At 34.2% G+C, this 27,844-nt stretch overlaps 1 protein-coding gene across 1 annotated transcript in view; it reads left to right on the top strand.

Annotated features, from left to right (window-relative positions):
- LOC143234790 (DNA-directed RNA polymerase, mitochondrial-like) overlaps positions 1-27,844 on the top strand; it is a 68,568-nt gene that overhangs the window by 20,800 nt on the left and 19,924 nt on the right. The window contains 5 exon segments of the mRNA XM_076472423.1: positions 3,046-3,157; positions 4,654-4,732; positions 5,056-5,301; positions 12,972-13,049; positions 27,052-27,240. Of these exon segments, the coding sequence (XP_076328538.1) occupies positions 3,046-3,157; positions 4,654-4,732; positions 5,056-5,301; positions 12,972-13,049; positions 27,052-27,240 (704 nt within the window).

Raw genomic sequence — 27,844 nt, forward strand, 5'->3', positions numbered from 1 at the left:
CTGCTTTATTCAGAGAACTTGTTTAAGTGAAGTAAAACTACTTTAGCAGAAGCATAACAGTATGTGTGTGTGTGTGTATATATATATGTAAATGTTTAACCTTACTGTAAGTTGTACATCTTTGATATAAATGCAACAGTAGATATATGTGTTAATATTCAATTGTACTGTAAGTTGCATCACTTTGATATAAGTGCAACAGTAGATATGTGTTAATGTTTAATCGTACTGTAAGTTGCATCACTTTGATATAAATGCAACAGTAGATATGTGTTAATGTTTGATCGTACTGTAAGTTTTATCACTTTGATATAAATGCAACAGTAGATATGTGTTAATGTTTAATCGTACTGTAAGTTTTATCACTTTGATATAAATACAACAGTAGATATATGTATTAATGTTTAATTGTGCTGTAGGTTGCATCACTTTGATATAAATGCAACAGTGTATATATATTAATGTTTAATCTTACTTCAAGTTGTATCACTGTCATGTAACAGTTAAAAACCAGCATTTATCTAAACGATATGGAGGACATTACAAAAACTGTCATGTAACAGTTAAATATCAGTGTTTATCTAAACGATGTGGAGGACATTACAAAAACTGTCATGTAACAGTTAAAAACCAGCATTTATCTAAACGATATGGAGAACATAACAAAAACTGTCATGTAACAGTTAAATATTAGTGTTTATCTAAACAATGTGGAGGACATTACAAAAACTGTCATGTAACAGTTAAATATCAGTGTTTATCTAAACGATATGGAGGACATAACAAAAACTGTCATGTAACAGTTAAATATCAGTGTTTATCTAAACGATATGGAGGACATAACAAAAACTGTCATGTAACAGTTAAATATTAGTGTTTATCTAAACAATGTGGAGGACATTACAAAAACTGTTGTGTAACAGTTAAATATTAGTGTTTATCTAAACAATGTGGAGGACATTACAAAAACTGTCATGTAACAGTTAAATATTAGTGTTTATCTAAACAATGTGGAGGACATTACAAAAACTGTCATGTAACAGTTAAAAACCAGCATTTATCTAAACGATATGGAAGACATAACAAAAACTGTCATGTAACAGTTAAATATTAGTGTTTATCTAAACAATGTGGAGGACATTACAAAAACTGTCATGTAACAGTTAAATATTAGTGTTTATCTAAACGATATGGAGGACATTACAGAAATTGTCATGTAACAGTTAAATATTAGTGTTTATCTAAACAATGTGGAGGACATTACAAAAACTGTCATGTAACAGTTAAATATTAGTGTTTATCTAAACAATGTGGAGGACATTACAAAAACTGTCATGTAACAGTTAAATATTAGTGTTTATCTAAACGATATGGAGGACATTACAGAAATTGTCATGTAACAGTTAAATATTAGTGTTTATCTAAACAATGTGGAGGACATTACAGAAATTGTCATGTAACAGTTAAATATTAGTGTTTATCTAAACAATGTGGAGGACATTACAAAAACTGTCATGTAACAGTTAAATATTAGTGTTTATCTAAACGATATGGAGGACATTACAAAAACTGTCATGTAGTAATGAGAAACCAATGTGAAAGGTTATCAAAGACAGAAAAGGTTGAGTATAGTAATATATACATCACAAACGTTGATAGAAAGTTTTGTTCCGTCGTTTGACAGGCTAAGTGGATAAAAGGTTCTTCAATGTTGTTTGATGGTCAACATTCTTATAAAAACACATTACATGTGTTGTTCCACTAGTTCTGGAAGTGTTAAATGGTCGTGCTGTTTCCCTAGAAGGATGAACAATATCCAGAGTGAATGTGTCTACATTATTGACAGCTAGTCCTTACACCATGCTTGTATTGTCCATTATTGATTTCAAGAGCATGGCAGTGGTATCTTGTAACCAGCTCTCAGTGACTATGTGCAAATATAGCAGTGATTTCGTGTAACCAGCTCTCGGTCAGTACGAGCAAACATGGTTGTGATTTCGTGTAACCAGTTCTCGGTCAGTACGAGCAAACATGGTTGTGATTTCGTGTAACCAGCTCTCGGTCAGTACGAGCAAACATGGTTGTGATTTCGTGTAACCAGCTCTCGGTCAGTACGAGCAAACATGGTTGTGATTTCTTGTAACCAGCTCTCGGTCAGTACGAGCAAACATGGTTGTGATTTCTTGTAACCAGCTCTCGGTCAGTACGAGCAAACATGGTTGTGATTTCTTGTAACCAGCTCTCGGTCAGTACGAGCAAACATGGGTTGTGATTTCTTGTAACCAGCTCTCGGTCAGTACGAGCAAATATGGGTTGTGATTTCTTGTAACCAGCTCTCGGTCAGTACGAGCAAACATGGGTTGTGATTTCTTGTAACCAGCTCTCGGTGAATATGAGAGATATAAATGGTTCTGGATGTATAAAACTAGAGTAGATATCTGATCTTGTGGTTCAAATGTTTGTTACAGACTGAAATTAAGAATATGTTTAATATAGTTGTATATTGTGTTTGTTGTAGTGTCTCTAGTTGTGTCAGTGTGTCTTGACTGAAGGTAAGTTAGAATTATAAGGTGATATGTTGTTGTAAACCTGTGGAATATTTGTGTGATATAGCAAACTACATTGTTGGGAGTGAATCAGAACACACTAAACCAACCACTTTAAGTTTGGGAGTGGTTGTAAGTATGTGGATCATAACACAGTAAACCAAGCACTTTAAGGTTAGGAACAGTTGTAGTTATGTGAATCAGAATACCATAAACCAATCACTTGAAGGTTAGTTTGAAAGGTTAAATGTTTCTTTTGATTTGATTTAGTTTCATAAATGTTGTAATTACATAAAGGGATGATCGATATAAATTTGGACTTTTTTACTTGGATATAATTTTTTTTTTAGTTTTTATAATAAAGAAGATCATAGAGGGTAAGATCTTTATAACTTGGACTTGCTTATTTAGATATAATTCTTTTAGTTTTTCTAATAAATAAAATCAGGGTACTGTACTGATTAGTCCTATTATTTATAATATATTTCTGCTATGACAGGAAGTGACATGGCCCGTAGCATACTGCTTTTTGCCAAAGGACAACCACTTGAAGAAAAGGGATTGCAATGGCTGAAACTTCATGTTGTCAACTTAACTGGCTTTAAAAAAAGGTAAAGGAAACTATTATAATCAATATTCACTAATTGTGGTCTTTTGTTGCTAGGTAGATGGTCATTTGTCTCACTCCCAAATAAAGCAAATTGGATATGATTTTGGTTCCAGTAAAGAATATAGTTAAATAGATATTTGATAAGATAAATATTCTATTAAAGAGTAAAATTGAAAAAGAAATAAATGAAATCATGTTTTTTTTGTTCACCTCCTGTATGTGGGTTTTTTTATGTTCCTTTAAACTGGCCATATAATAACCTAAATTAATTTATGTGAGTGACTAATAACATGGTATTACATCTAATTTATTATTTGGTATTATACAGAGGGCTAACTATTTATTGAATAAACTACACTTTTCTTATCACCAAAGGTGTGGCAAAAAAGTGACTGCATTAGGTAATTATGTTTATTATTAATTATAATTAATACTTATTAATTAGTAGTTATTAATTATAATTAATCACAAATTATGTTTTCACTTTAACTTGAAAAAACGAAATCTGTAATGTAACCAGAACATAACAATGACTGATGCAGTTGTGTGTAGAAAGCAGTGAATCTCATCTTATACGTCACAGAATAATTAAGTGGATAGTATTCCATTCTATTCCTTAAGCAGGCCCACAAACAAACTTTGGTACCACAAGCACAAAAGGCATTTCTTCACAAGATTCTTTGAAAACAATAAACAGAATAACATCTGAAACACAAGATGTAAAGAAGTAATCAGAGTGAAACTAAATGTGTAGACTACTGACCTTTATAACATAATCTTTACAGAATAATCAGAGTGAAACTAAATGTGTAGGCTACTGACCTCTATAACATAATCTTTACAGAATAATTAGTGAAACTAATTGTGTAGGCTACTGATTTCTGTAACAAAATCTTTACAGAATAATTAGAGTGAAACTAAATAATTAGGCTACTGACCTCTATAGCATAATCTTTACAGAATAATTAGTGAAACTAAATGTGTAGGCTACCGACCTCTATTGCATAATCTTTACAGAATAATTAGTGAAACTAAATGTGTAGGCTACCGACCTCTATTGCATAATCTTTACAGAATAATTAGTGGAACTAAATGTGTATGCTACTGACCTCTATTGCATAAACTTTACAGAATAATTAGAGTGAAACTAAATGTGTAGGCTACTGACCTCTATAGCATAATCTTTACAGAATAATTAGAGTGAAACTAAATGTGTAGGCTACCAACCTCTATTGCATAATCTTTACAGAATAATTAGAGTGGAACTAAATGTGTATGCTACTGACCTCTATAGCATAATCTTTACAGAATAATTAGAGTGAAACTAAATGTGTAGGCTACTGACCTCTATAGCATAATTTTTACAGAATAATTAGAGTGAAACTGAATGTGTAGTCTACTGACCTCTATAGCAAAATCTTTACAGAATAATTTAATTAATTATTAATTATTCTCAGATTATAATGTTTATAACCATTTCTCCTGAATTGTCTCTAGGGACCCAATTCATGAGAGACTAAGATATGCAGAAGAGGTGCTTCCAGATATTCTTGACTCAGCAGACAACCCTTTTACTGTAAGTTTGTGCAAGTGAACTATAAGATAGGTTGCCACATTAACTGTATAGAATATGTTGGTAACTAGTTGTATTTATATACCATATTGTTGTTGTCGTTGGTTGTATTTATATGAAACATTCTAATTGTTATTGTTGAATTTTTGCACTACATTTTCTTGAAAGGTTTTGTTTTTCTCTACAACTTATTCTTTCATAGTTTTCTTAGTAACTGTTTCATGTAAGTTATCCTGGATTGTGTGTCTGTCAACATTGTTTTGTGTACTTCATTCAGTATTATACTGATATACATGAACAGATTTTCATTTGGTTATTTTTCTAAGGGTCGTCAATGGTGGAAGAAATCTGATGAACCCTGGCAGACTCTTTCATGTTGCATGGAATTGGCTAAAGCTATTCGTTCTCCTGATCCAAGCAAGTATATCTGTCACCTTCCGATCCACCAGGATGGTTCCTGCAATGGATTACAGCACTATGCTGCTCTTGGACGAGACCAGCAAGGGGCGGAACAAGTTAATTTACAACCGTGTAATGTACCTCAGGATGTCTACAGTGGCGTTGCTGCTCTAGTATGTTAAATAGTTATATTACGTTATTTATTGAGTTCTATATGTGTAGTTTACTTTGTTGCTCCACTATTAGTTTATTTACTCAGTTCTGTATATGTAGTTTACTTTGTTGCTCCACTATTAGTTTATTTACTCAGTCCTGTATATGTAGTTTACTTTGTTGCTCCACTATTAGTTTATTTACTCAGTTCTGTATATGTAGTTTACTTTGTTGCTCCACTGTTAGTTTATTTACTCAGTTCTGTACATGTAATTTACTTTGTTGCTCCACTATTAGTTTATTTACTCAGTTCTGTATATGTGGTTTACTTTGCTGCTCCACTCTTAGTTTATTTACTGAGTTCTGTATATGTAGTTTACTTTGTTGCTCCACTATTAGTTTATTTACTCAGTTCTGTATATGTGGTTTACTTTGCTGCTCCACTCTTAGTTTATTTACTGAGTTCTGTATATGTAGTTTACTTTGTTGCTCCACTGTTAGTTTATTTACTTAGTTCTGTATATGTAGTTTACTTTGTTGCTCCTCTGTTAGTTTATTTACTCAGTCCTATACATATAGTTTACTTTGTTGCTCCACTATTAGTTTATTTACTCAGTTCTGTATATGTAGTTTACTTTGTTGCTCCACTATTAGTTTATTTACTCAGTTCTGTACATGTAGTTTACTTTGTTGATCCTCTGTTAGTTTATTTACTCAGTTCTGTATATGTAGTTTACTGTGTTGCTCCTCTGTTAGTTTATTTACTCAGTTCTGTACATGTAGTTTACTGTGTTGCTCCACTATTAGTTTATTTACTCAGTTCTGTATATGTAGTTTACTTTGTTGCTCCACTATTAGTTTATTTACTCAGTTCCGTATATGTAGTTTACTTTGTTGCTCCTCTGTTAGTTTATTTACTCAGTTCTATACATGTAGTTTACTTTGTTGCTCCCCTGTTAGTTTATTTACTCAGTTCTATACATGTAGTTTACTTTGTTGCTCCTCTGTTAGTTTATTTACTGAGTTCTGTACATGTAGTTTACTTTGTTGCTCCACTGTTAGTTTATTTACTTAGTTCTGTATATGTAGTTTACTTTGTTGCTCCTCTGTTAGTTTATTTACTCAGTCCTATACATATAGTTTACTTTGTTGCTCCACTATTAGTTTATTTACTCAGTTCTGTATATGTAGTTTACTTTGTTGCTCCACTATTAGTTTATTTACTCAGTTCTGTACATGTAGTTTACTTTGTTGATCCTCTGTTAGTTTATTTACTCAGTTCTGTATATGTAGTTTACTGTGTTGCTCCTCTGTTAGTTTATTTACTCAGTTCTGTACATGTAGTTTACTGTGTTGCTCCTCTGTTAGTTTATTTACTCAGTTCTGTATATGTAGTTTACTTTGTTGCTCCACTATTAGTTTATTTACTCAGTTCTGTATATGTAGTTTACTTTGTTGCTCCACTATTAGTTTATTTACTCAGTTCTGTATATGTAGTTTACTTTGTTGCTCCTCTGTTAGTTTATTTACTCAGTTCTATACATGTAGTTTACTTTGTTGCTCCCCTGTTAGTTTATTTACTCAGTTCTATACATGTAGTTTACTTTGTTGCTCCTCTGTTAGTTTATTTACTGAGTTCTGTACATGTAGTTTACTTTGTTGCTCCTCTGTTAGTTTATTTACTCAGTCCTATACATATAGTTTACTTTGTTGCTCCACTATTAGTTTATTTACTCAGTTCTGTATATGTAGTTTACTTTGTTGCTCCACTATTAGTTTATTTACTCAGTTCTGTACATGTAGTTTACTTTGTTGATCCTCTGTTAGTTTATTTACTCAGTTCTGTATATGTAGTTTACTGTGTTGCTCCTCTGTTAGTTTATTTACTCAGTTCTGTACATGTAGTTTACTGTGTTGCTCCTCTGTTAGTTTATTTACTCAGTTCTGTATATGTAGTTTACTTTGTTGCTCCACTATTAGTTTATTTACTCAGTTCTATACATATAGTTTACTTTGTTGCTCCTCTGTTAGTTTATTTACTCAGTTCTATACATATAGTTTACTTTGTTGCTCCTCTGTTAGTTTATTTACTCAGTTCTATACATGTAGTTTACTTTGTTGCTCCTCTGTTAGTTTATTTACTGAGTTCTGTACATGTAGTTTACTTTGTTGCTCCTCTGTTAGTTTATTTACTCAGTTCTGTATATGTAGTTTACTTTGTTGCTCCCCTGTTAGTTTATTTACTCAGTTCTATACATGTAGTTTACTTTGTTGCTCCTCTGTTAGTTTATTTACTCAGTTCTGTATATGTAGTTTACTTTGTTGCTCCTCTGTTAGTTTATTTACTCAGTTCTGTATATGTAGTTTACTTTATTGCTCCACTATTAGTTTATTTACTCAGTTCTGTATATGTAGTTTACTTTATTGTTCCACTATTAGTTTATTTACTCAGTTCTGTATATGTAGTTTACTTTATTTTTCCACTATTAGTTTATTTACTCAGTTCTGTATATGTAGTTTACTTTATTGTTCCACTGTTAGTCTATGGTTTGTGGGATATTCCGAACACAAATAAATAAAAACTGAAACATTTGTAGGATTTGTATTCATTTATATCAAGACTTCTTGAAGCTGCTTATTTTTCTAACAATATTTGTACGTACATGATAATGGGTTTCTGTTTTACTTGTATTTTAGAGCTCTGCAACAAATTAGTTAGCAGTAAGCTTGTTTCTTGTGTAAAGGCCATGTATTTTTCATTGTAATTCACTCTTTTTTTGTTAATTATGAACGAAATAACTTTTTACCATACCCTCCTTCTGGTTTTATAAAAGGAACACCAAGATAGTCATTTCTTATGATTTATCTAAATGAACTTCATATTATTGCCAGAATGAATAGTAAATGGAACTTCAAACTAATCAGGGTAACTGAAGGTATTCTCATATCATTCTGCTTTAACAGAAGAGTTTTGTAACACCCACTGGTGAAGATGTAATAACATAAATAGTTAAGTTTAGTAGACTGAAACTGTCTGGGTTTTGTGGTAGTAACATCCACTAGTGATAATGTAATAACGTAAAAATATTAAGGTTTAGTAAACTTAAACTGTCTGGTTTTGTAGACCAAAAATGTCTGTTTTGTTTTTAAAAATTGATGTTACTCATCTCACTACTATCATAGATTGTTTTCATTTTTGCATCTTCTAAAGTTTTCATGAACTAAACAGATGTAATTTGTATGATTTGTTAAATCTCAAGTTTTTTGTTCTTTGTTGTTCACCGTAGTGAATCAATTTTTATATAGATTTTATTGCACTGATTCACCCCTTAGTGTGGATTCCTGTACTTGGTGAGAGGACCTCCCAGGTAAGGTTCTGTTCTTTCAGTTTACCTCCTTTGGGATCTAAACATAAACTTGTGTTTGCCATTCATGGTGACCTGTAAAGGGGATGAGGGGATCCTGGTGGTTGAGGGATCCAATCTTAACACACCACTTTGGTCTTGAATTCCTGTAGATGGGCAGCCTTGGGGTGGCCCCCCTTGGGTCAGTTGGTTGGTTAACTTGGGCTAGGGTCAACCAAGTACCAGTGTTGGATGTTCTCAAGAAGTATTGTGGATCTGATGCTGGTGTTTGGGTATAGTGCTCACGAAACCCTGGCATTGCTGCAGTGTTCTTGTTTGACATTGTAGTGCATCCCCTCATAGGGCTCCATGATGGGTGGGGTCAATGGGCACCAAACAATTATTTTTTTATTATGGATATATTGTGCTCTTATTTTATTGAAACTTGACCATGAATCACAGATCTATGACTCTGCCAGGACCACGGTCTTAAAGATGCTGGACCCCATTCAGGGACTTCAGCACTGCACTGGGGCCTTCCGCACTTTCTCAGTCCAGAACTTATATGTAGAGTCTCATGAACATTCTTTACACCTCTGCTGTTTGCAACTGTGTTAACTATATGCTTCAAACTTTGTTCCTTATCAAAGCATCCTGCCTGGGGTTGTGTTTTCCTTCCTCCGTCGCGGCATACTTTTTGAGAACAGAGGATCTGCCATTGCTCCTTTTGGCCTTCGTATCCAAGTGCAGTTGGATGAATTGAGTCTGTCCTTGGATAACATTGCTGTATCCATTTGTCAGCCCATCCCACCATGGCTTCTTGCAGTCCCAAATGCTGACCTGTTTTTAAGTCATTTATGAAAAGTAGACACTCCCGATTGGAAATACTGTCTTTTGTTTACTGAACATTTTTCAAACCATCCTTCCATTCCTAGTTATACAGATGGTTTGAAATCAGGTGACTGTGTATGCTCTGCCATGATTTGTTGTGGTTCGGTGGTTGCGCACAGAATCCCTTCTACAGCTTACATGTTCACTGCTGAACTGTACACCATTTCTCTTGCCCTGGATCACATAGAAGCTAAGCAGTACTCAAAGTGCACTATTGATACCGACTCGCTTGGTTCCTTATTGGTCCTGGAATTACTGCACATTGATTTTCACCCTGTTCTTTCTGATATTCAAAACTAACTGGTCCATTTTTCTTTAACATCTTCTATCCAGTTTTTCTGGATACTTGGCCACGTTGGTATTCGTGGGAACAAGCTCGCTGACACCACAGCTAAATCTATCTGCTCTGGCACTATCACCGTTGTGCCTGTTTTATACATGGATTATGGTCCTGTATACAAGGCTCGGCTCTGTGTCAGTTGGCAGTCGACTTGGAGTGAGCAATGTGAAAACAAGCTTTTCCAAATAAAACCCTATATTGCACTTTGGCTGTCTTGCTTCCATAAAGATAGGAAAGAGGAAGTTGTTCTTACTAGGCTATGCATTGGTCACAGTTTTTTTGACTCATTGTTTTCTTTTATCTAGAACTGATGCACCAATTTGTTCTGTGCAACACTCAGATCATAATAAACCACATTTTATTGTCTTGCAGTCGTTAAGACTCAAAATGACTGCACCATTTTAAATATGTTCTGTCCCAGTGTTTGTCCATAATGTTAGACAGTGTTATTGGTGACTGTAACACTGTCTACTTTGGAAATGTTTTTAGTTTTTTTAAGGCCATTAATCTTTTTAATGATATTTAAGTTCTTTAATTTATACATAAGACCTTCTGTAATGTGATTCCCTTTTAAGAATCAAAGTACATCTAGTTCGATTTGAAATTAGAAAATGGCCGTAATATCAAATAATTTAAAACCACCAGGACTGGAAATCCAACTTTAGGTGACTAAAGATGCTGTGTGAACTACCTCTTAGTCATCCTAGGATCTTTTCAGTTAGTGTAGCAATTGTTGTTTAATTTATTCTTGTTTTTAAGTTATAACAAACTATTATATTAATGGATTAATAGAGACTGCAAATAAAGGACCTTAATACCATCATGTGAGGCTTTAATTTCTGTATCAAGTTTTTGATTAGTTCATTTTTTATTGTTTATATGTATATAAATGAAAGAAATGCAATAACAAAACTGCAAAATATGGTCGAGGTTTCCATTGAAATATGTGATAAGGTTTTGTTATTCTGTATTAAGAGAATTATCATACTATTGTTTAAGAACATTTAAGTTATAAAGAAACTTATAGAGATGTGTTCTCCATAAGTATTCCAAAATTTGTAGATAAAATGAAAGAAGGTCTCTGGCATGCCTATTGGTTATAGTGCTCAACTCAATCTGAGGGTGACAGGTTTGAATCCCTGTCACACCAAAAGTGTTCGCTCTTTCAGATATGGGGGCATTATAATGTGACTTTCAGTTGCACTGTTTATTGGTAAAAGAGCAGTCCAAGAGTTGGTGATTGGTAATGATTACTAGCTGCCTTTCCTCTTGTCTTACAGTGCTAAATTAGGGATAGTTAGCAAAGATAGCCCTTGTGTAACTTTGAGCAAAATTGAAGAAGTACAAAATCACAAGAAGAAATTAAAGAATATGTGTATATGTATATATCTGTGCAGTAAGCTGTGAATATGTGTATACAGTATATATTTATGAAATGAACTGTGAATATGTGTGTGTATACAGTATATATTTATGAAGTAAACTCTGAACACTGAATATATGTATACAGTATATATTTATGAAGTGAACTGCGAATACGTGTATACTGTATGTACTTGTGCAGTGAACTGCGAATACGTGTATACTGTATGTACTTGTGCAGTGAACTGCGAATACGTGTACACTGTATGTACTTGTGCAGTGAACTGCGAATACGTGTATACTTTATGTACTTGTGCAGTGAACTGCGAATACGTGTATACTGTATGTACTTGTGCAGTGAACTGCGAATACGTGTATACTGTATGTACTTGTGCAGTGAACTGCGAATCACGTGTATACTGTATGTACTTGTGCAGTGAAGAGTATGCTCGTTGATGCAGAACTGGCATTTGTAAACTTGAAGAGTATACTGTTTGATTAAAAAATGGTATTTTTATGTATTTACAGTAATAAATAAAGCATTTGTATATACATAATTAACATCCATATGCACAAAATGTCTTTCACATGCGAATGATATTTAAAATTGTTTTCAAACCTAAAATCAAAATTGGTCACCCTGTATTTGTATTATAAACTTATGTTTTTCTGCCAGTATTATACAAGTGTATTGTAGATTTTAGTGTGTATTTATAGGTGGTTCTAATCTATAAAGAAAACAACACTAGTAAATGTTATCAATAGATTAGATGTTTTCAAATAAAAAAGTTTGAACTTTTAAGGTTGGAAGAAATAAATGTAGTAATCCAGACACCTTTGATTTACAAAGATACAAATGTATCCTAAAGAACCTTTCAAATACTAGTAAAAGTTGCTGTTGTCAGAGGCATTATTAATTACAACAGGCTTTTGATAAGTAAATGTTTGAATTGCTATAGGTTTATAAAGAAACTGGGAGAACATTGTTATCAACCTCATAGTATTAACTATGGATGTATAAGCCATTTACAGTTTGGGGCTACAAATATTCTTAAACTGTTTAACATTAAAATTGACATCAGAAGAAATAAAATCAATGCTTTGGAAGATAGTTATATTTGAAATAATTAAGCTATGAAAACACTAACCTGAAAGACGGCATAATAATTCATTAAAGCCTATTGATAGCGACAGCAGTGTCTTAGTACAGGATTATGATGAGATTTAAGATAAAGTGTCTTGTAAGTTTATGGGTTTATCTGTCTTTTTTTAACCTTTAGTTTCATATTTGTTCCAGGCAATACAAAAGTGTTAGCATTGAAAATAATTTTTAGTATGGTTTTAATAGGTTCTACTTGAATGTCTTTGTTACATTTACTGTGATGAAAACTAATATCTTTCATTGGTAAAGGAAACGGTTTGTTTTAGTTCTAAAAAATCACCATTTAATTTACATTTTTTTCATCATTTTTTGAACGGTAAATTGTTTGTTAGCAGAACAGAAATAGTCAATTTTGTAATTTTGAGATTACAAACAAACAACACTGTAATTGAATAATTTATTCTGTTTGTTATATCTAATAAATCTTGTTTTATAAGTCTTAGTTCTAAGATGTCTTTGTAATAAAGAAAACATTTTAATAGGTATTGTAGCAGTTTCTAATCCTGAAAATTTTGTTCATGTATGTATGTATATGTGTGTGCGCAGCTGAAAAGTATACTGCAAGTGTTTCTTGACTTTTCTCATCCACAGGTTGAACGAGAGCGAACTAAAGATGCTGCCAATGGAGTCCACATTGCTAAAGTCCTAGAGGGATTTGTTAAAAGAAAGGTGAGTACAAAGTTGTGTAATTGTTAAAAGTTGTACAATTGATGTGGAGTCCACATTGCTCAAGTCGTAGAGGGATTTGTTAAAAGAAAGGTGAGTACAAAGTTGTGTAGTTGTTAAAACTTGTACAATTGACATGGAGTCCACATTGCTCAAGTCCTAGAGGGATTTGTTAAAAGAAAGGTGAGTACAAAGTTGTGTAATTGTTAAAAGTTGTACAATTGATATGGAGTCCATATGCTCAAGTCCTAGAGGGATTTGTAAAAAGAAAAGTGAGTACAAAGTTGTGTAATTGTTAAAACTTGTACAATTGATGTGGAGTCCACATTGCTCAAGTCCTAGAGGATTTGTAAAAGAAAAGTGAGTACAAAGTTGTGTAATTGTTAAAACTTGTACAATTGATGTGGAGTCCACATTGCTCAAGTCCTAGAGGGATTTGTTAAAAGAAAAGTGAGTACAAAGTTGTGTAATTGTTAAAAGTTGTACAATTGATATGGAGTCCACATTGCTCAAGTCCTAGAGGGATTTGTTAAAAGAAAGGTGAGTACAAAGTTGTGTAATTGTTAAAAGTTGTACAATTGACATGGAGTTCACATTGCTCAAGTCCTAGAGGGATTTGTTAAAAGAAAGGTGAGTACAAAGTTGTGTAGTTGTTAAAACTCGTACAATTGACATGGAGTCCACATTGCTCAAGTCCTAGAGGGATTTGTTAAAAGAAAGGTGAGTACAAAGTTGTGTAGTTGTTAAAACTCGTACAATTGATGTGGAGTCCACATTGCTCAAGTCCTAGAGGGATTTGTTAAAAGAAAGGTGAGTACAAAGTTGTGTAGTTGTTAAAACTCGTACAATTGATGTGGAGTCCACATTGCTCAAGTCCTAGAGGGATTTGTTAAAAGAAAGGTGAGTACAAAGTTGTGTAGTTGTTAAAACTTGTACAATTGATATGGAGTCCACATTGCTCAAGTCCTAGAGGGATTTGTTAAAAGAAAGGTGAGTACAAAGTTGTGTAGTTGTTAAAAGTTGTACAATTGATATGGAGTCCATATGCTCAAGTCCTAGAGGGATTTGTTAAAAGAAAGGTGAGTACAAAGTTGTGTAATTGTTAAAACTTGTACAATTGATGTGGAGTCCACATTGCTCAAGTCCTAGAGGGATTTGTAAAAAGAAAAGTGAGTACAAAGTTGTGTAATTGTTAAAAGTTGTACAATTGATGTGGAGTCCACATTGCTCAAGTCCTAGAGGGATTTGTAAAAAGAAAAGTGAGTACAAAGTTGTGTAATTGTTAAAACTTGTACAATTGATGTGGAGTCCACATTGCTCAAGTCCTAGAGGGATTTGTAAAAAGAAAAGTGAGTACAAAGTTGTGTAATTGTTAAAAGTTGTACAATTGATATGGAGTCCACATTGCTCAAGTCCTAGAGGGATTTGTTAAAAGAAAGGTGAGTACAAAGTTGTGTAGTTGTTAAAACTCGTACAATTGATGTGGAGTCCACATTGCTCAAGTCCTAGAGGGATTTGTTAAAAGAAAGGTGAGTACAAAGTTGTGTAGTTGTTAAAACTCGTACAATTGATGTGGAGTCCACATTGCTCAAGTCCTAGAGGGATTTGTTAAAAGAAAGGTGAGTACAAAGTTGTGTAGTTGTTAAAACTTGTACAATTGATATGGAGTCCACATTGCTCAAGTCCTAGAGGGATTTGTTAAAAGAAAGGTGAGTACAAAGTTGTGTAGTTGTTAAAAGTTGTACAATTGATATGGAGTCCATATGCTCAAGTCCTAGAGGGATTTGTTAAAAGAAAGGTGAGTACAAAGTTGTGTAATTGTTAAAACTTGTACAATTGATGTGGAGTCCACATTGCTCAAGTCCTAGAGGGATTTGTAAAAAGAAAAGTGAGTACAAAGTTGTGTAATTGTTAAAAGTTGTACAATTGATGTGGAGTCCACATTGCTCAAGTCCTAGAGGGATTTGTAAAAAGAAAAGTGAGTACAAAGTTGTGTAATTGTTAAAACTTGTACAATTGATGTGGAGTCCACATTGCTCAAGTCCTAGAGGGATTTGTAAAAAGAAAAGTGAGTACAAAGTTGTGTAATTGTTAAAAGTTGTACAATTGATATGGAGTCCACATTGCTCAAGTCCTAGAGGGATTTGTTAAAAGAAAGGTGAGTACAAAGTTGTGTAGTTGTTAAAACTCGTACAATTGACATGGAGTCCACATTGCTCAAGTCCTAGAGGGATTTGTTAAAAGAAAGGTGAGTACAAAGTTGTGTAGTTGTTAAAACTCGTACAATTGATGTGGAGTCCACATTGCTCAAGTCCTAGAGGGATTTGTTAAAAGAAAGGTGAGTACAAAGTTGTGTAGTTGTTAAAACTTCATACAATTGATGTGGAGTCCACATTGCTCAAGTCCTAGAGGGATTTGTTAAAAGAAAGGTGAGTACAAAGTTGTGTAGTTGTTAAAACTGTACAATTGATGTGGAGTCCACATTGCTCAAGTCCTAGAGGGATTTGTTAAAAGAAAGGTGAGTACAAAGTTGTGTAGTTGTTAAAACTTGTACAATTGATATGGAGTCCACATTGCTCAAGTCCTAGAGGGATTTGTTAAAAGAAAGGTGAGTACAAAGTTGTGTAGTTGTTAAAACTCGTACAATTGATGTGGAGTCCACATTGCTCAAGTTCTAGAGGGATTTGTTAAAAGAAAGGTGAGTACAAAGTTGTGTAGTTGTTAACTCGTACAATTGACATGGAGTCCACATTGCTCAAGTCCTAGAGGGATTTGTAAAAGAAAGGTGAGTACAAAGTTGTGTAGTTGTTAAAACTCGTACAATTGATGTGGAGTCCACATTGCTCAAGTCCTAGAGGGATTTGTTAAAAGAAAAGTGAGTACAAAGTTGTGTAATTGTTAAAAGTTGTACAATTGACATGGAGTTCACATTGCTCAAGTCCTAGAGGGATTTGTGAAAAGAAAGGTGAGTACAAAGTTGTGTAATTGTTAAAACTTGTACAATTGATGTGGAGTCCACATTGCTCAAGTCCTAGAGGGATTTGTAAAAAGAAAAGTGAGTACAAAGTTGTGTAATTGTTAAAAGTTGTACAATTGATGTGGAGTCCACATTGCTCAAGTCCTAGAGGGATTTGTAAAAAGAAAAGTGAGTACAAAGTTGTGTAATTGTTAAAACTTGTACAATTGATGTGGAGTCCACATTGCTCAAGTCCTAGAGGGATTTGTAAAAAGAAAAGTGAGTACAAAGTTGTGTAATTGTTAAAAGTTGTACAATTGATATGGAGTCCACATTGCTCAAGTCCTAGAGGGATTTGTTAAAAGAAAGGTGAGTACAAAGTTGTGTAGTTGTTAAAACTGCATACAATTGACATGGAGTCCACATTGCTCAAGTCCTAGAGGGATTTGTTAAAAGAAAGGTGAGTACAAAGTTGTGTAGTTGTTAAAACTCGTACAATTGATGTGGAGTCCACATTGCTCAAGTCCTAGAGGGATTTGTTAAAAGAAAGGTGAGTACAAAGTTGTGTAGTTGTTAAAACTTGTACAATTGATTTGGAGTCCACATTGCTCAAGTCCTAGAGGGATTTGTTAAAAGAAAGGTGAGTACAAAGTTGTGTAGTTGTTAAAACTGCATAAATTGATGTGGAGTCCACATTGCTCAAGTTCTAGAGGGATTTGTTAAAAGAAAGGTGAGTACAAAGTTGTGTAGTTGTTAACTGCATTAATTGATGTGGAGTCCACATTGCTCAAGTTCTAGAGGGATTTGTTAAAGAAAGGTGAGTACAAAGTTGTGTAGTTGTTAACTCGCACAATTGACATGGAGTCCACATTGCTCAAGTCCTAGAGGGATTTGTAAAAAGAAAGGTGAGTACAAAGTTGTGTAATTGTTAAAACTTGTACAATTGATGTGGAGTCCACATTGCTCAAGTCCTAGAGGGATTTGTAAAAGAAAAGTGAGTACAAAGTTGTGTAATTGTTAAAAGTTGTACAATTGATGTGGAGTCCACATTGCTCAAGTCCTAGAGGGATTTGTTAAAAGAAAGGTGAGTACAAAGTTGTGTAATTGTTAAAAGTAGTACAATTGACATGGAGTTCACATTGCTCAAGTCCTAGAGGGATTTGTTAAAAGAAAGGTGAGTACAAAGTTGTGTAGTTGTTAAAACTCGTACAATTGACATGGAGTCCACATTGCTCAAGTCCTAGAGGGATTTGTTAAAAGAAAGGTGAGTACAAAGTTGTGTAGTTGTTAAAACTCGTACAATTGATGTGGAGTCCACATTGCTCAAGTCCTAGAGGGATTTGTTAAAAGAAAGGTGAGTACAAAGTTGTGTAGTTGTTAAAACTTGTACAATTGATGTGGAGTCCACATTGCTCAAGTCCTAGAGGGATTTGTAAAAAGAAAAGTGAGTACAAAGTTGTGTAATTGTTAAAAGTTGTACAATTGATATGGAGCCCACATTGCTCAAGTCCTAGAGGGATTTGTTAAAAGAAAGGTGAGTACAAAGTTGTGTAATTGTTAAAAGTTGTACAATTGACATGGTGTTCACATTCCTCAAGTCCTAGAGGGATTTGTTAAAAGAAAGGTGAGTACAAAGTTGTGTAGTTGTTAAAACTCGTACAATTGACATGGAGTCCACATTGCTCAAGTCCTAGAGGGATTTGTTAAAAGAAAGGTGAGTACAAAGTTGTGTAGTTGTTAAACTTCATACAATTGATGTGGAGTCCACATTGCTCAAGTCCTAGAGGGATTTGTTAAAAGAAAGGTGAGTACAAAGTTGTGTAGTTGTTAAAACTCATACAATTGATGTGGAGTCCACATTGCTCAAGTCCTAGAGGGATTTGTTAAAAGAAAGGTGAGTACAAAGTTGTGTAGTTGTTAAAACTTGTTAAAACTTGTACAATTGATATGGAGTCCACATTGCTCAAGTCCTAGAGGGATTTGTTAAAAGAAAGGTGAGTACAAAGTTGTGTAGTTGTTAAAACTGCATACAATTGATGTGGAGTCCACATTGCTCAAGTCCTAGAGGGATTTGTTAAAAGAAAGGTGAGTACAAAGTTGTGTAGTTGTTAAAACTCGTACAATTGATGTGGAGTCCACATTGCTCAAGTCCTAGAGGGATTTGTTAAAAGAAAGGTGAGTACAAAGTTGTGTAGTTGTTAAAACTCGTACAATTGATGTGGAGTCCACATTGCTCAAGTCCTAGAGGGATTTGTTAAAAGAAAGGTGAGTACAAAGTTGTGTAATTGTTAAAAGTTGTACAATTGATATGGAGTCCACATTGCTCAAGTCCTAGAGGGATTTGTTAAAAGAAAGGTGAGTACAAAGTTGTGTAGTTGTTAAAACTCGTACAATTGACATGGAGTCCACATTGCTCAAGTCCTAGAGGGATTTGTTAAAAGAAAGGTGAGTACAAAGTTGTGTAGTTGTTAAACTGCATAAATTGATGTGGAGTCCACATTGCTCAAGTCCTAGAGGGATTTGTTAAAAGAAAGGTGAGTACAAAGTTGTGTAGTTGTTAAAACTTGTACAATTGATATGGAGTCCACATTGCTCAAGTCCTAGAGGGATTTGTTAAAAGAAAGGTGAGTACAAAGTTGTGTAGTTGTTAAAAGTTGTACAATTGATATGGAGTCCATATGCTCAAGTCCTAGAGGGATTTGTTAAAAGAAAGGTGAGTACAAAGTTGTGTAATTGTTAAAACTTGTACAATTGATGTGGAGTCCACATTGCTCAAGTCCTAGAGGGATTTGTAAAAGAAAAGTGAGTACAAAGTTGTGTAATTGTTAAAAGTTGTACAATTGATGTGGAGTCCACATTGCTCAAGTCCTAGAGGGATTTGTAAAAAGAAAAGTGAGTACAAAGTTGTGTAATTGTTAAAACTTGTACAATTGATGTGGAGTCCACATTGCTCAAGTCCTAGAGGGATTTGTAAAAGAAAAGTGAGTACAAAGTTGTGTAATTGTTAAAAGTTGTACAATTGATATGGAGTCCACATTGCTCAAGTCCTAGAGGGATTTGTTAAAAGAAAGGTGAGTACAAAGTTGTGTAGTTGTTAAAACTCGTACAATTGACATGGAGTCCACATTGCTCAAGTCCTAGAGGGATTTGTTAAAAGAAAGGTGAGTACAAAGTTGTGTAGTTGTTAAAACTTCATACAATTGATGTGGAGTCCACATTGCTCAAGTCCTAGAGGGATTTGTTAAAAGAAAGGTGAGTACAAAGTTGTGTAGTTGTTAAAACTGCATACAATTGATGTGGAGTCCACATTGCTCAAGTCCTAGAGGGATTTGTTAAAAGAAAGGTGAGTACAAAGTTGTGTAGTTGTTAAAACTCGTACAATTGATATGGAGTCCACATTGCTCAAGTCCTAGAGGGATTTGTTAAAAGAAAGGTGAGTACAAAGTTGTGTAGTTGTTAAAACTCGTACAATTGATGTGGAGTCCACATTGCTCAAGTTCTAGAGGGATTTGTTAAAAGAAAGGTGAGTACAAAGTTGTGTAGTTGTTAACTCGTACAATTGACATGGAGTCCACATTGCTCAAGTCCTAGAGGGATTTGTAAAAAGAAAGGTGAGTACAAAGTTGTGTAGTTGTTAAAACTGCATGTACAATTGATGTGGAGTCCACATTGCTCAAGTCCTAGAGGGATTTGTTAAAAGAAAGGTGAGTACAAAGTTGTGTAGTTGTTAAAACTTGAGCAATGTGGACTCCATATCAATTGTACAAGTCCTAGAGGGATTTGTTAAAAGAAAGGTGAGTACAAAGTTGTGTAGTTGTTAAAACTCGTACAATTGATGTGGAGTCCACATTGCTCAAGTTCTAGAGGGATTTGTTAAAAGAAAGGTGAGTACAAAGTTGTGTAGTTGTTAACTTCGTACAATTGACATGGAGTCCACATTGCTCAAGTCCTAGAGGGATTTGTAAAAGAAAGGTGAGTACAAAGTTGTGTAGTTGTTAAAACTTCATAAATTGATGTGGAGTCCACATTGCTCAAGTTCTAGAGGGATTTGTTAAAAGAAAGGTGAGTACAAAGTTGTGTAGTTGTTAACTCGTACAATTGACATGGAGTCCACATTGCTCAAGTCCTAGAGGGATTTGTAAAAAGAAAGGTGAGTACAAAGTTGTGTAATTGTTAAAACTTGTACAATTGATGTGGAGTCCACATTGCTCAAGTTTTAGAGGGATTTGTAAAAAGAAAAGTGAGTACAAAGTTGTGTAATTGTTAAAAGTTGTACAATTGATATGGAGTCCACATTGCTCAAGTCCTAGAGGGATTTGTTAAAAGAAAGGTGAGTACAAAGTTGTGTAGTTGTTAAAACTCGTACAATTGACATGGAGTCCACATTGCTCAAGTCCTAGAGGGATTTGTTAAAAGAAAGTGAGTACAAAGTTGTCAAGTCCTAGAGGGATTTGTTAAAAGAAAGGTGAGTACAAAGTTGTGTAGTTGTTAAAACTCGTACAATTGATGTGGAGTCCACATTGCTCAAGTCCTAGAGGGATTTGTTAAAAGAAAGGTGAGTACAAAGTTGTGTAGTTGTTAAAACTCGTACAATTGATGTGGAGTCCACATTGCTCAAGTCCTAGAGGGATTTGTTAAAAGAAAGGTGAGTACAAAGTTGTGTAGTTGTTAAAACTTGTACAATTGATATGGAGTCCACATTGCTCAAGTCCTAGAGGGATTTGTTAAAAGAAAGGTGAGTACAAAGTTGTGTAGTTGTTAAAACTCGTACAATTGATGTGGAGTCCACATTGCTCAAGTCCTAGAGGGATTTGTTAAAAGAAAGGTGAGTACAAAGTTGTGTAGTTGTTAAAACTCGTACAATTGATGTGGAGTCCACATTGCTCAAGTCCTAGAGGGATTTGTTAAAAGAAAGGTGAGTACAAAGTTGTGTAGTTGTTAAAACTTGTACAATTGATATGGAGTCCACATTGCTCAAGTCCTAGAGGGATTTGTTAAAAGAAAGGTGAGTACAAAGTTGTGTAGTTGTTAAAACTCGTACAATTGATGTGGAGTCCACATTGCTCAAGTTCTAGAGGGATTTGTTAAAAGAAAGGTGAGTACAAAGTTGTGTAGTTGTTAACTCGTACAATTGACATGGAGTCCACATTGCTCAAGTCCTAGAGGGATTTGTAAAAAGAAAGGTGAGTACAAAGTTGTGTAGTTGTTAAAACTCGTACAATTGATGTGGAGTCCACATTGCTCAAGTCCTAGAGGGATTTGTTAAAAGAAAGGTGAGTACAAAGTTGTGTAGTTGTTAAAACTTGTACAATTGATATGGAGTCCACATTGCTCAAGTCCTAGAGGGATTTGTTAAAAGAAAGGTGAGTACAAAGTTGTGTAGTTGTTAAAACTTCATACAATTGATGTGGAGTCCACATTGCTCAAGTTCTAGAGGGATTTGTTAAAGAAAGGTGAGTACAAAGTTGTGTAGTTGTTAACTCGCACAATTGACATGGAGTCCACATTGCTCAAGTCCTAGAGGGATTTGTAAAAAGAAAGGTGAGTACAAAGTTGTGTAATTGTTAAAACTTGTACAATTGATGTGGAGTCCACATTGCTCAAGTCCTAGAGGGATTTGTAAAAAGAAAGGTGAGTACAAAGTTGTGTAATTGTTAAAACTTGTACAATTGATGTGGAGTCCACATTGCTCAAGTCCTAGAGGGATTTGTTAAAAGAAAGGTGAGTAGAAAGTTGTGTAGTTGTTAAAACTCGTACAATTGACATGGAGTCCACATTGCTCAAGTCCTAGAGGGATTTGTTAAAAGAAAGGTGAGTACAAAGTTGTGTAGTTGTTAAAACTCATTACAATTGACATGGAGTCCACATTGCTCAAGTCCTAGAGGGATTTGTAAAAGAAAGGTGAGTACAAAGTTGTCTAGTTGTTAAAACTGCATACAATTGATGTGGAGTCCACATTGCTCAAGTCCTAGAGGGATTTGTTAAAAGAAAGGTGAGTACAAAGTTGTGTAGTTGTTAAAACTTGTACAATTGATATGGAGTCCACATTGCTCAAGTCCTAGAGGGATTTGTTAAAAGAAAGGTGAGTACAAAGTTGTGTAGTTGTTAAAACTCGTACAATTGATGTGGAGTCCACATTGCTCAAGTTCTAGAGGGATTTGTTAAAAGAAAGGTGAGTACAAAGTTGTGTAGTTGTTAACTCGTACAATTGACATGGAGTCCACATTGCTCAAGTCCTTCAGGGATTTGTAAAAAGAAAGGTGAGTACAAAGTTGTGTAATTGTTAAAACTTGTACAATTGATGTGGAGTCCTCATTGCTCAAGTCCTAGAGGGATTTGTAAAAAGAAAAGTGAGTACAAAGTTGTGTAATTGTTAAAAGTTGTACAATTGATATGGAGTCCACATTGCTCAAGTCCTAGAGGGATTTGTTAAAAGAAAGGTGAGTACAAAGTTGTGTAATTGTTAAAAGTTGTACAATTGACATGGAGTTCACATTGCTCAAGTCCTAGAGGGATTTGTTAAAAGAAAGGTGAGTACAAAGTTGTGTAGTTGTTAAAACTTGTACAATTGATATGGAGTCCACATTGCTCAAGTCCTAGAGGATTTGTTAAAAGAAAGGTGAGTACAAAGTTGTGTAGTTGTTAAAACTCATACAATTGATGTGGAGTCCACATTGCTCAAGTCCTAGAGGGATTTGTTAAAAGAAAGGTGAGTACAAAGTTGTGTAGTTGTTAAAACTGCATACAATTGATGTGGAGTCCACATTGCTCAAGTCCTAGAGGGATTTGTTAAAAGAAAGGTGAGTACAAAGTTGTGTAGTTGTTAAAACTTGTACAATTGATATGGAGTCCACATTGCTCAAGTCCTAGAGGGATTTGTTAAAAGAAAGGTGAGTACAAAGTTGTGTAGTTGTTAAAACTCGTACAATTGATGTGGAGTCCACATTGCTCAAGTTCTAGAGGGATTTGTTAAAAGAAAGGTGAGTACAAAGTTGTGTAGTTGTTAACTCGTACAATTGACATGGAGTCCACATTGCTCAAGTCCTAGAGAAATTTGTAAAAAGAAAGGTGAGTACAAAGTTGTGTAGTTGTTAAAACTCGTACAATTGATGTGGAGTCCACATTGCTCAAGTCCTAGAGGGATTTGTTAAAAGAAAGGTGAGTACAAAGTTGTGTAGTTGTTAAAACTTGTACAATTGATATGGAGTCCACATTGCTCAAGTCCTAGAGGGATTTGTTAAAAGAAAGGTGAGTACAAAGTTGTGTAGTTGTTAAAACTGCATAAATTGATGTGGAGTCCACATTGCTCAAGTTCTAGAGGGATTTGTTAAAAGAAAGGTGAGTACAAAGTTGTGTAGTTGTTAACTCGTACAATTGACATGGAGTCCACATTGCTCAAGTCCTAGAGGGATTTGTAAAAAGAAAGGTGAGTACAAAGTTGTGTAGTTGTTAACTCGTACAATTTACATGGAGTCCACATTGCTCAAGTCCTAGAGGGATTTGTAAAAAGAAAGGTGAGTACAAAGTTGTGTAATTGTTAAAACTTGTACAATTGATGTGGAGTCCACATTGCTCAAGTCCTAGAGGGATTTGTAAAAAGAAAAGTGAGTACAAAGTTGTGTAATTGTTAAAAGTTGTACAATTGATATGGAGTCCACATTGCTCAAGTCCTAGAGGGATTTGTTAAAAGAAAGGTGAGTACAAAGTTGTGTAATTGTTAAAAGTTGTACAATTGACATGGAGTTCACATTGCTCAAGTCCTAGAGGGATTTGTTAAAAGAAAGGTGAGTACAAAGTTGTGTAGTTGTTAAAACTCGTACAATTGACATGGAGTCCACATTGCTCAAGTCCTAGAGGGATTTGTAAAAAGAAAAGTGAGTTCAAAGTTGTGTTATTGTTAAAACTTGTACAATTGTTGTGGTACTTTTTTATGCTGGAAAAAACAGATTTACTTCTCCATTTTTGTGACCATCTAAAGTTTTTAAATGTAGTATATATTCATTGCAGATTAAGTATGCTCATTCATATATAAACTGAAGATTATTCATTGTGTATGATTTAGAGTGTCTATGATTTAACCAATATTTTTGGTGCTATTCGTAAGTCTGCAGATGCAAATATGCACCCATTCTATAAAAGATAAAACCGTTAAACGAACGTAGTTTTCATAGTAGAAAGTTAAGTCGATAGCAACTCTTAACTGTTGGAAACTACAAGACCAAAACAAGACTGTTTCTTTCTCAGTTACAGAATTATGCATAGATACCTAATACTTAATGATAGCATATAGTTCCTTAAAGGTGTGTCTGTCATACTTACTAAGTAAATTAAAGAAACTGAATCAATTAGAAAGAAAGGATGACCAACAAATAGTCAGTCTGTAGTGATAATACTGTTGAGGAGTCAGGATAACTCACAAATGGTCAGTGAGTAGTAATAATACTGTTCAGTCGTCAGAAAGAATGACCAGTAAATGGTCAGTCAGTGCTGATAATACTGTTCAGCAGTCAGAAAGGATGACAAACAAATGGTCAGTGAGTAGTAATAATACTGTTTGAGGAGTCAGAAAGGATGACTCACAAATGGTCAGTCAGTAGTGATAATACTGTTCAGCAGTCAGAAAGGATGACTCACAAGTGGTAAGTCAGTAGTGATAATACTGTTCAGCAGTCAGAAAGGATGACTCACAAGTGGTAAGTCAGTAGTGATAATACTGTTCAGCAGTCAGAAAGGATGACAAACAAATGGTCAGTCAGTAGTGATAATACTGTTCAGCAGTCAGAAAGGATGACAAACAAATGGTCAGTGAGTCGTAATAATACTGTTTGAGGAGTCAGAAAGGATGACAAACAAATGGTCAGTGAGTATTAATAATACTGCTTGAGGAGTCAGAAAGGATGACTCACAAATGGTCAGTCAGTAGTGATAATAATGTTCAGGAGTCAGAAAGGATGACTCACAAGTGGTAATTCAGTAGTGATAATACTGTTCAGCAGTCAGAAAGGATGACAAACAAATGGTCAGTGAGTAGTGATAATACTGTTCAGCAGTCAGAAAGGATGACAAACAAATGGTCAGTGAGTAGTGATAATACTGTTCAGCAGTCAGAAAGGATGACTCACAAATGGTCAGTCAGTAGTGATAATACTGTTCAGCAGTCAGAAAGGATGACTCACAAGTGGTAAGTCAGTAGTGATAATGCTGTTCAGCAGGCAGAAAGAATGACCAACAAGTGGTTTGTCAGTGCTGATAACACAATGAATGTAACACAAGATTATACTACAATAAAATCAGGGGTGGCTAGTGCATATAGCCATTTAGTATCTTTGAATTAAGTCTAGTAACCAAACAGGCAGTTGTTTCAGTGTCATTCAACGTCATTGTTTATTGAAATAAAAAGTTTACTTATTATCAGTAGTTTGGTTCCAAACTCTTTATATGTAAATAAAACAAGGATTTCTTCTAGTAATTCATCACTGTTATTCATGGCTTGAAAATTGAACTCTCTAAAGGCATTCATGTACATCATAGATATGTGATTAAGTGAACATTGGAAGGAATGCTTATGTAAACAGAATCTCTACTGTTTGTCAAGCAGAAGATGGTAAATAGCTTGCCAGAAGTGTGTATCCTTCTGGAACCTTCTTCATCAATCGAGGGATGTTGTACCTCACTTTGGGTGTTTATTAGCATGGTTAACTTTGTGAGAAATATATCTGTTTTGAACACTTTTATTACTTTCACAAGAATCCCTTTCTGGTCATGTCCACACGAGCTACGTTGATTAACATTCTTATTAGTTAAAAACCTTGTACTGATGCTTTTGACATCTGTATGGAGTTTGAAGTGTGTTTAAACAGTTGCAGTGTATTCTCAGTGAAATCTCTTCAGAACAACTGATGATCTAAAGCCAAGTTTCCAACCTAATTAACCCTACAAAGGTCAGTATCTTTTATATACTTCATACATTCAGGATTTTATTACACCATTCAGTTCATCATCAAATAAACTGTATCTGAAACAATTTACAAGAAATATTGACTTGCCAAATACACTCTGAGTAAGCCAGAGATTACTTGTTACAACTTGAAAAACCGTGAGATTGACACCTACACCTGTTTTTCGTAAAGAAGCACCGACCAATTAACATATTTTGTATTATATACAATGTGTGTGATACACCTTTTTATTAATGTTTCTGTTTTTTGTGTGATTTGGTTAATTAAATAACATATTTGGAAGAATAGACAGAACTTTATTTTTTCTTAATTACTATGTATATCATGGATGACGTCACATTTTCAATATTCATAACAAAAGTTGCTTTCAAAATTTTTAAACATAAGACTATTTCTAACCTAATCATAACTGTAGTAAACTGTTGTATCTTAAGACAGTTTGTATTAAAAAGTTTATTAATATAAATCAGAGAACAATGTTTTAACCTTCTTAGGTCATCTTCAGGTTAAGGAAAGTTTTAATACCCAGACCAGCCATCTTGAGATACATTTTTATTTCATATGGGTTTCTCATCATCCTGAATAAACCATATTATCTCTTTTCTTGGTTGTTAAACACAGTCATGATTGTAATTTATGGATAAACTTCATTGTTTCTAGGTTGTGAAGCAGACAGTCATGACTATAATGTATGGATAAATTTCTTTGTTTCTAGGTTGATAAACAGACAGTCATGACTAATGTATGGCTAAACTTCTTTCTTTCTAGGTTGTTTAAACACAGTCATAACTGTAATGTGTGGATAAATTTATTTGTTTGTAGGTTGTTAAACAGACAGTCATGACTTTATGGATAAATTTCTTTGTTTCTAGGTTGATAAACAGACAGCCATGACTAATGTATGACTAAACTTCTTTCTTTCTAGGTTGTTTAAACACAGTCATAACTGTAATGTGTGGATAAATTTATTTGTTTGTAGGTTGTTAAATAGACTGTCATGACTATAATGTAGGGATAAACTTCTTTGCTACTAGGTTGCTAAACAGATGGTCATGACTGTAATGTATGGATAAAACTTCTTTCTTTCTAGGTTGTTAAACAGACGGTCATGACTGTAGTGTATGGAGTCACACGTTATGGAGCTCGTTTACAAATTCTAAAACAACTGCGTGACATAACAGATTTTCCTCAAGACCACTGTTGGCAAGCAGCATCTTACCTAGTTAATAAAACCTTTTTGAGCTTACAAGAAATGTTTACAGCAACCCGTCAAATTCAGGTAAATAATGAATTTTACTAAGTTTATCTCTTGCAGATGTACAGTACTATAGATAATGAGAACATAAAGAAATAGAAGTAATAGCCTTACTGTTTAAAGAAAATACAATCTTTCAGAAAGAACCGATAACGTCAATATATGAATGATGCTGTTCTCTGACTTAGGCGATACCTATGAATTGACATAACTTACATGTAGCCATGTAGGACATGTATGAACAGTTTACTTAAGTCATTTATGCTTTGTTATGTATTCTCATAGAAAACAAAGGTATTCCAAATGTTTTAGTGAAAGTAATTTTTCAAAGAATCAGCAAATGGAAATAAGGATTTCAAAATCAGCTTAAAACAGCTGATAATGATTGGAATAATAAATCACTTAGCAAGTAAAGAAATAAACATAATTGGTTCATTAAAGTAATGATAGAAGTGAATACAATTTACTTTTGTGTAGAAGTTTTCATAATGCTAATGAAAATACAAGTATAATTTTTATGAAATTCTTACACTTTGTAATTAAACGTAATGTGTGACAATAAGAGACCAGTTGCTTCTTCAGTATCAGCCTTTAATTTTCATGAAATCACCAGCCCCCCCCCCCCTCC

This window comes from Tachypleus tridentatus, chromosome 12 (genome assembly GCF_004210375.1).
Source record: "Tachypleus tridentatus isolate NWPU-2018 chromosome 12, ASM421037v1, whole genome shotgun sequence".
NCBI classification, from domain to species: domain Eukaryota; kingdom Metazoa; phylum Arthropoda; class Merostomata; order Xiphosura; family Limulidae; genus Tachypleus; species Tachypleus tridentatus.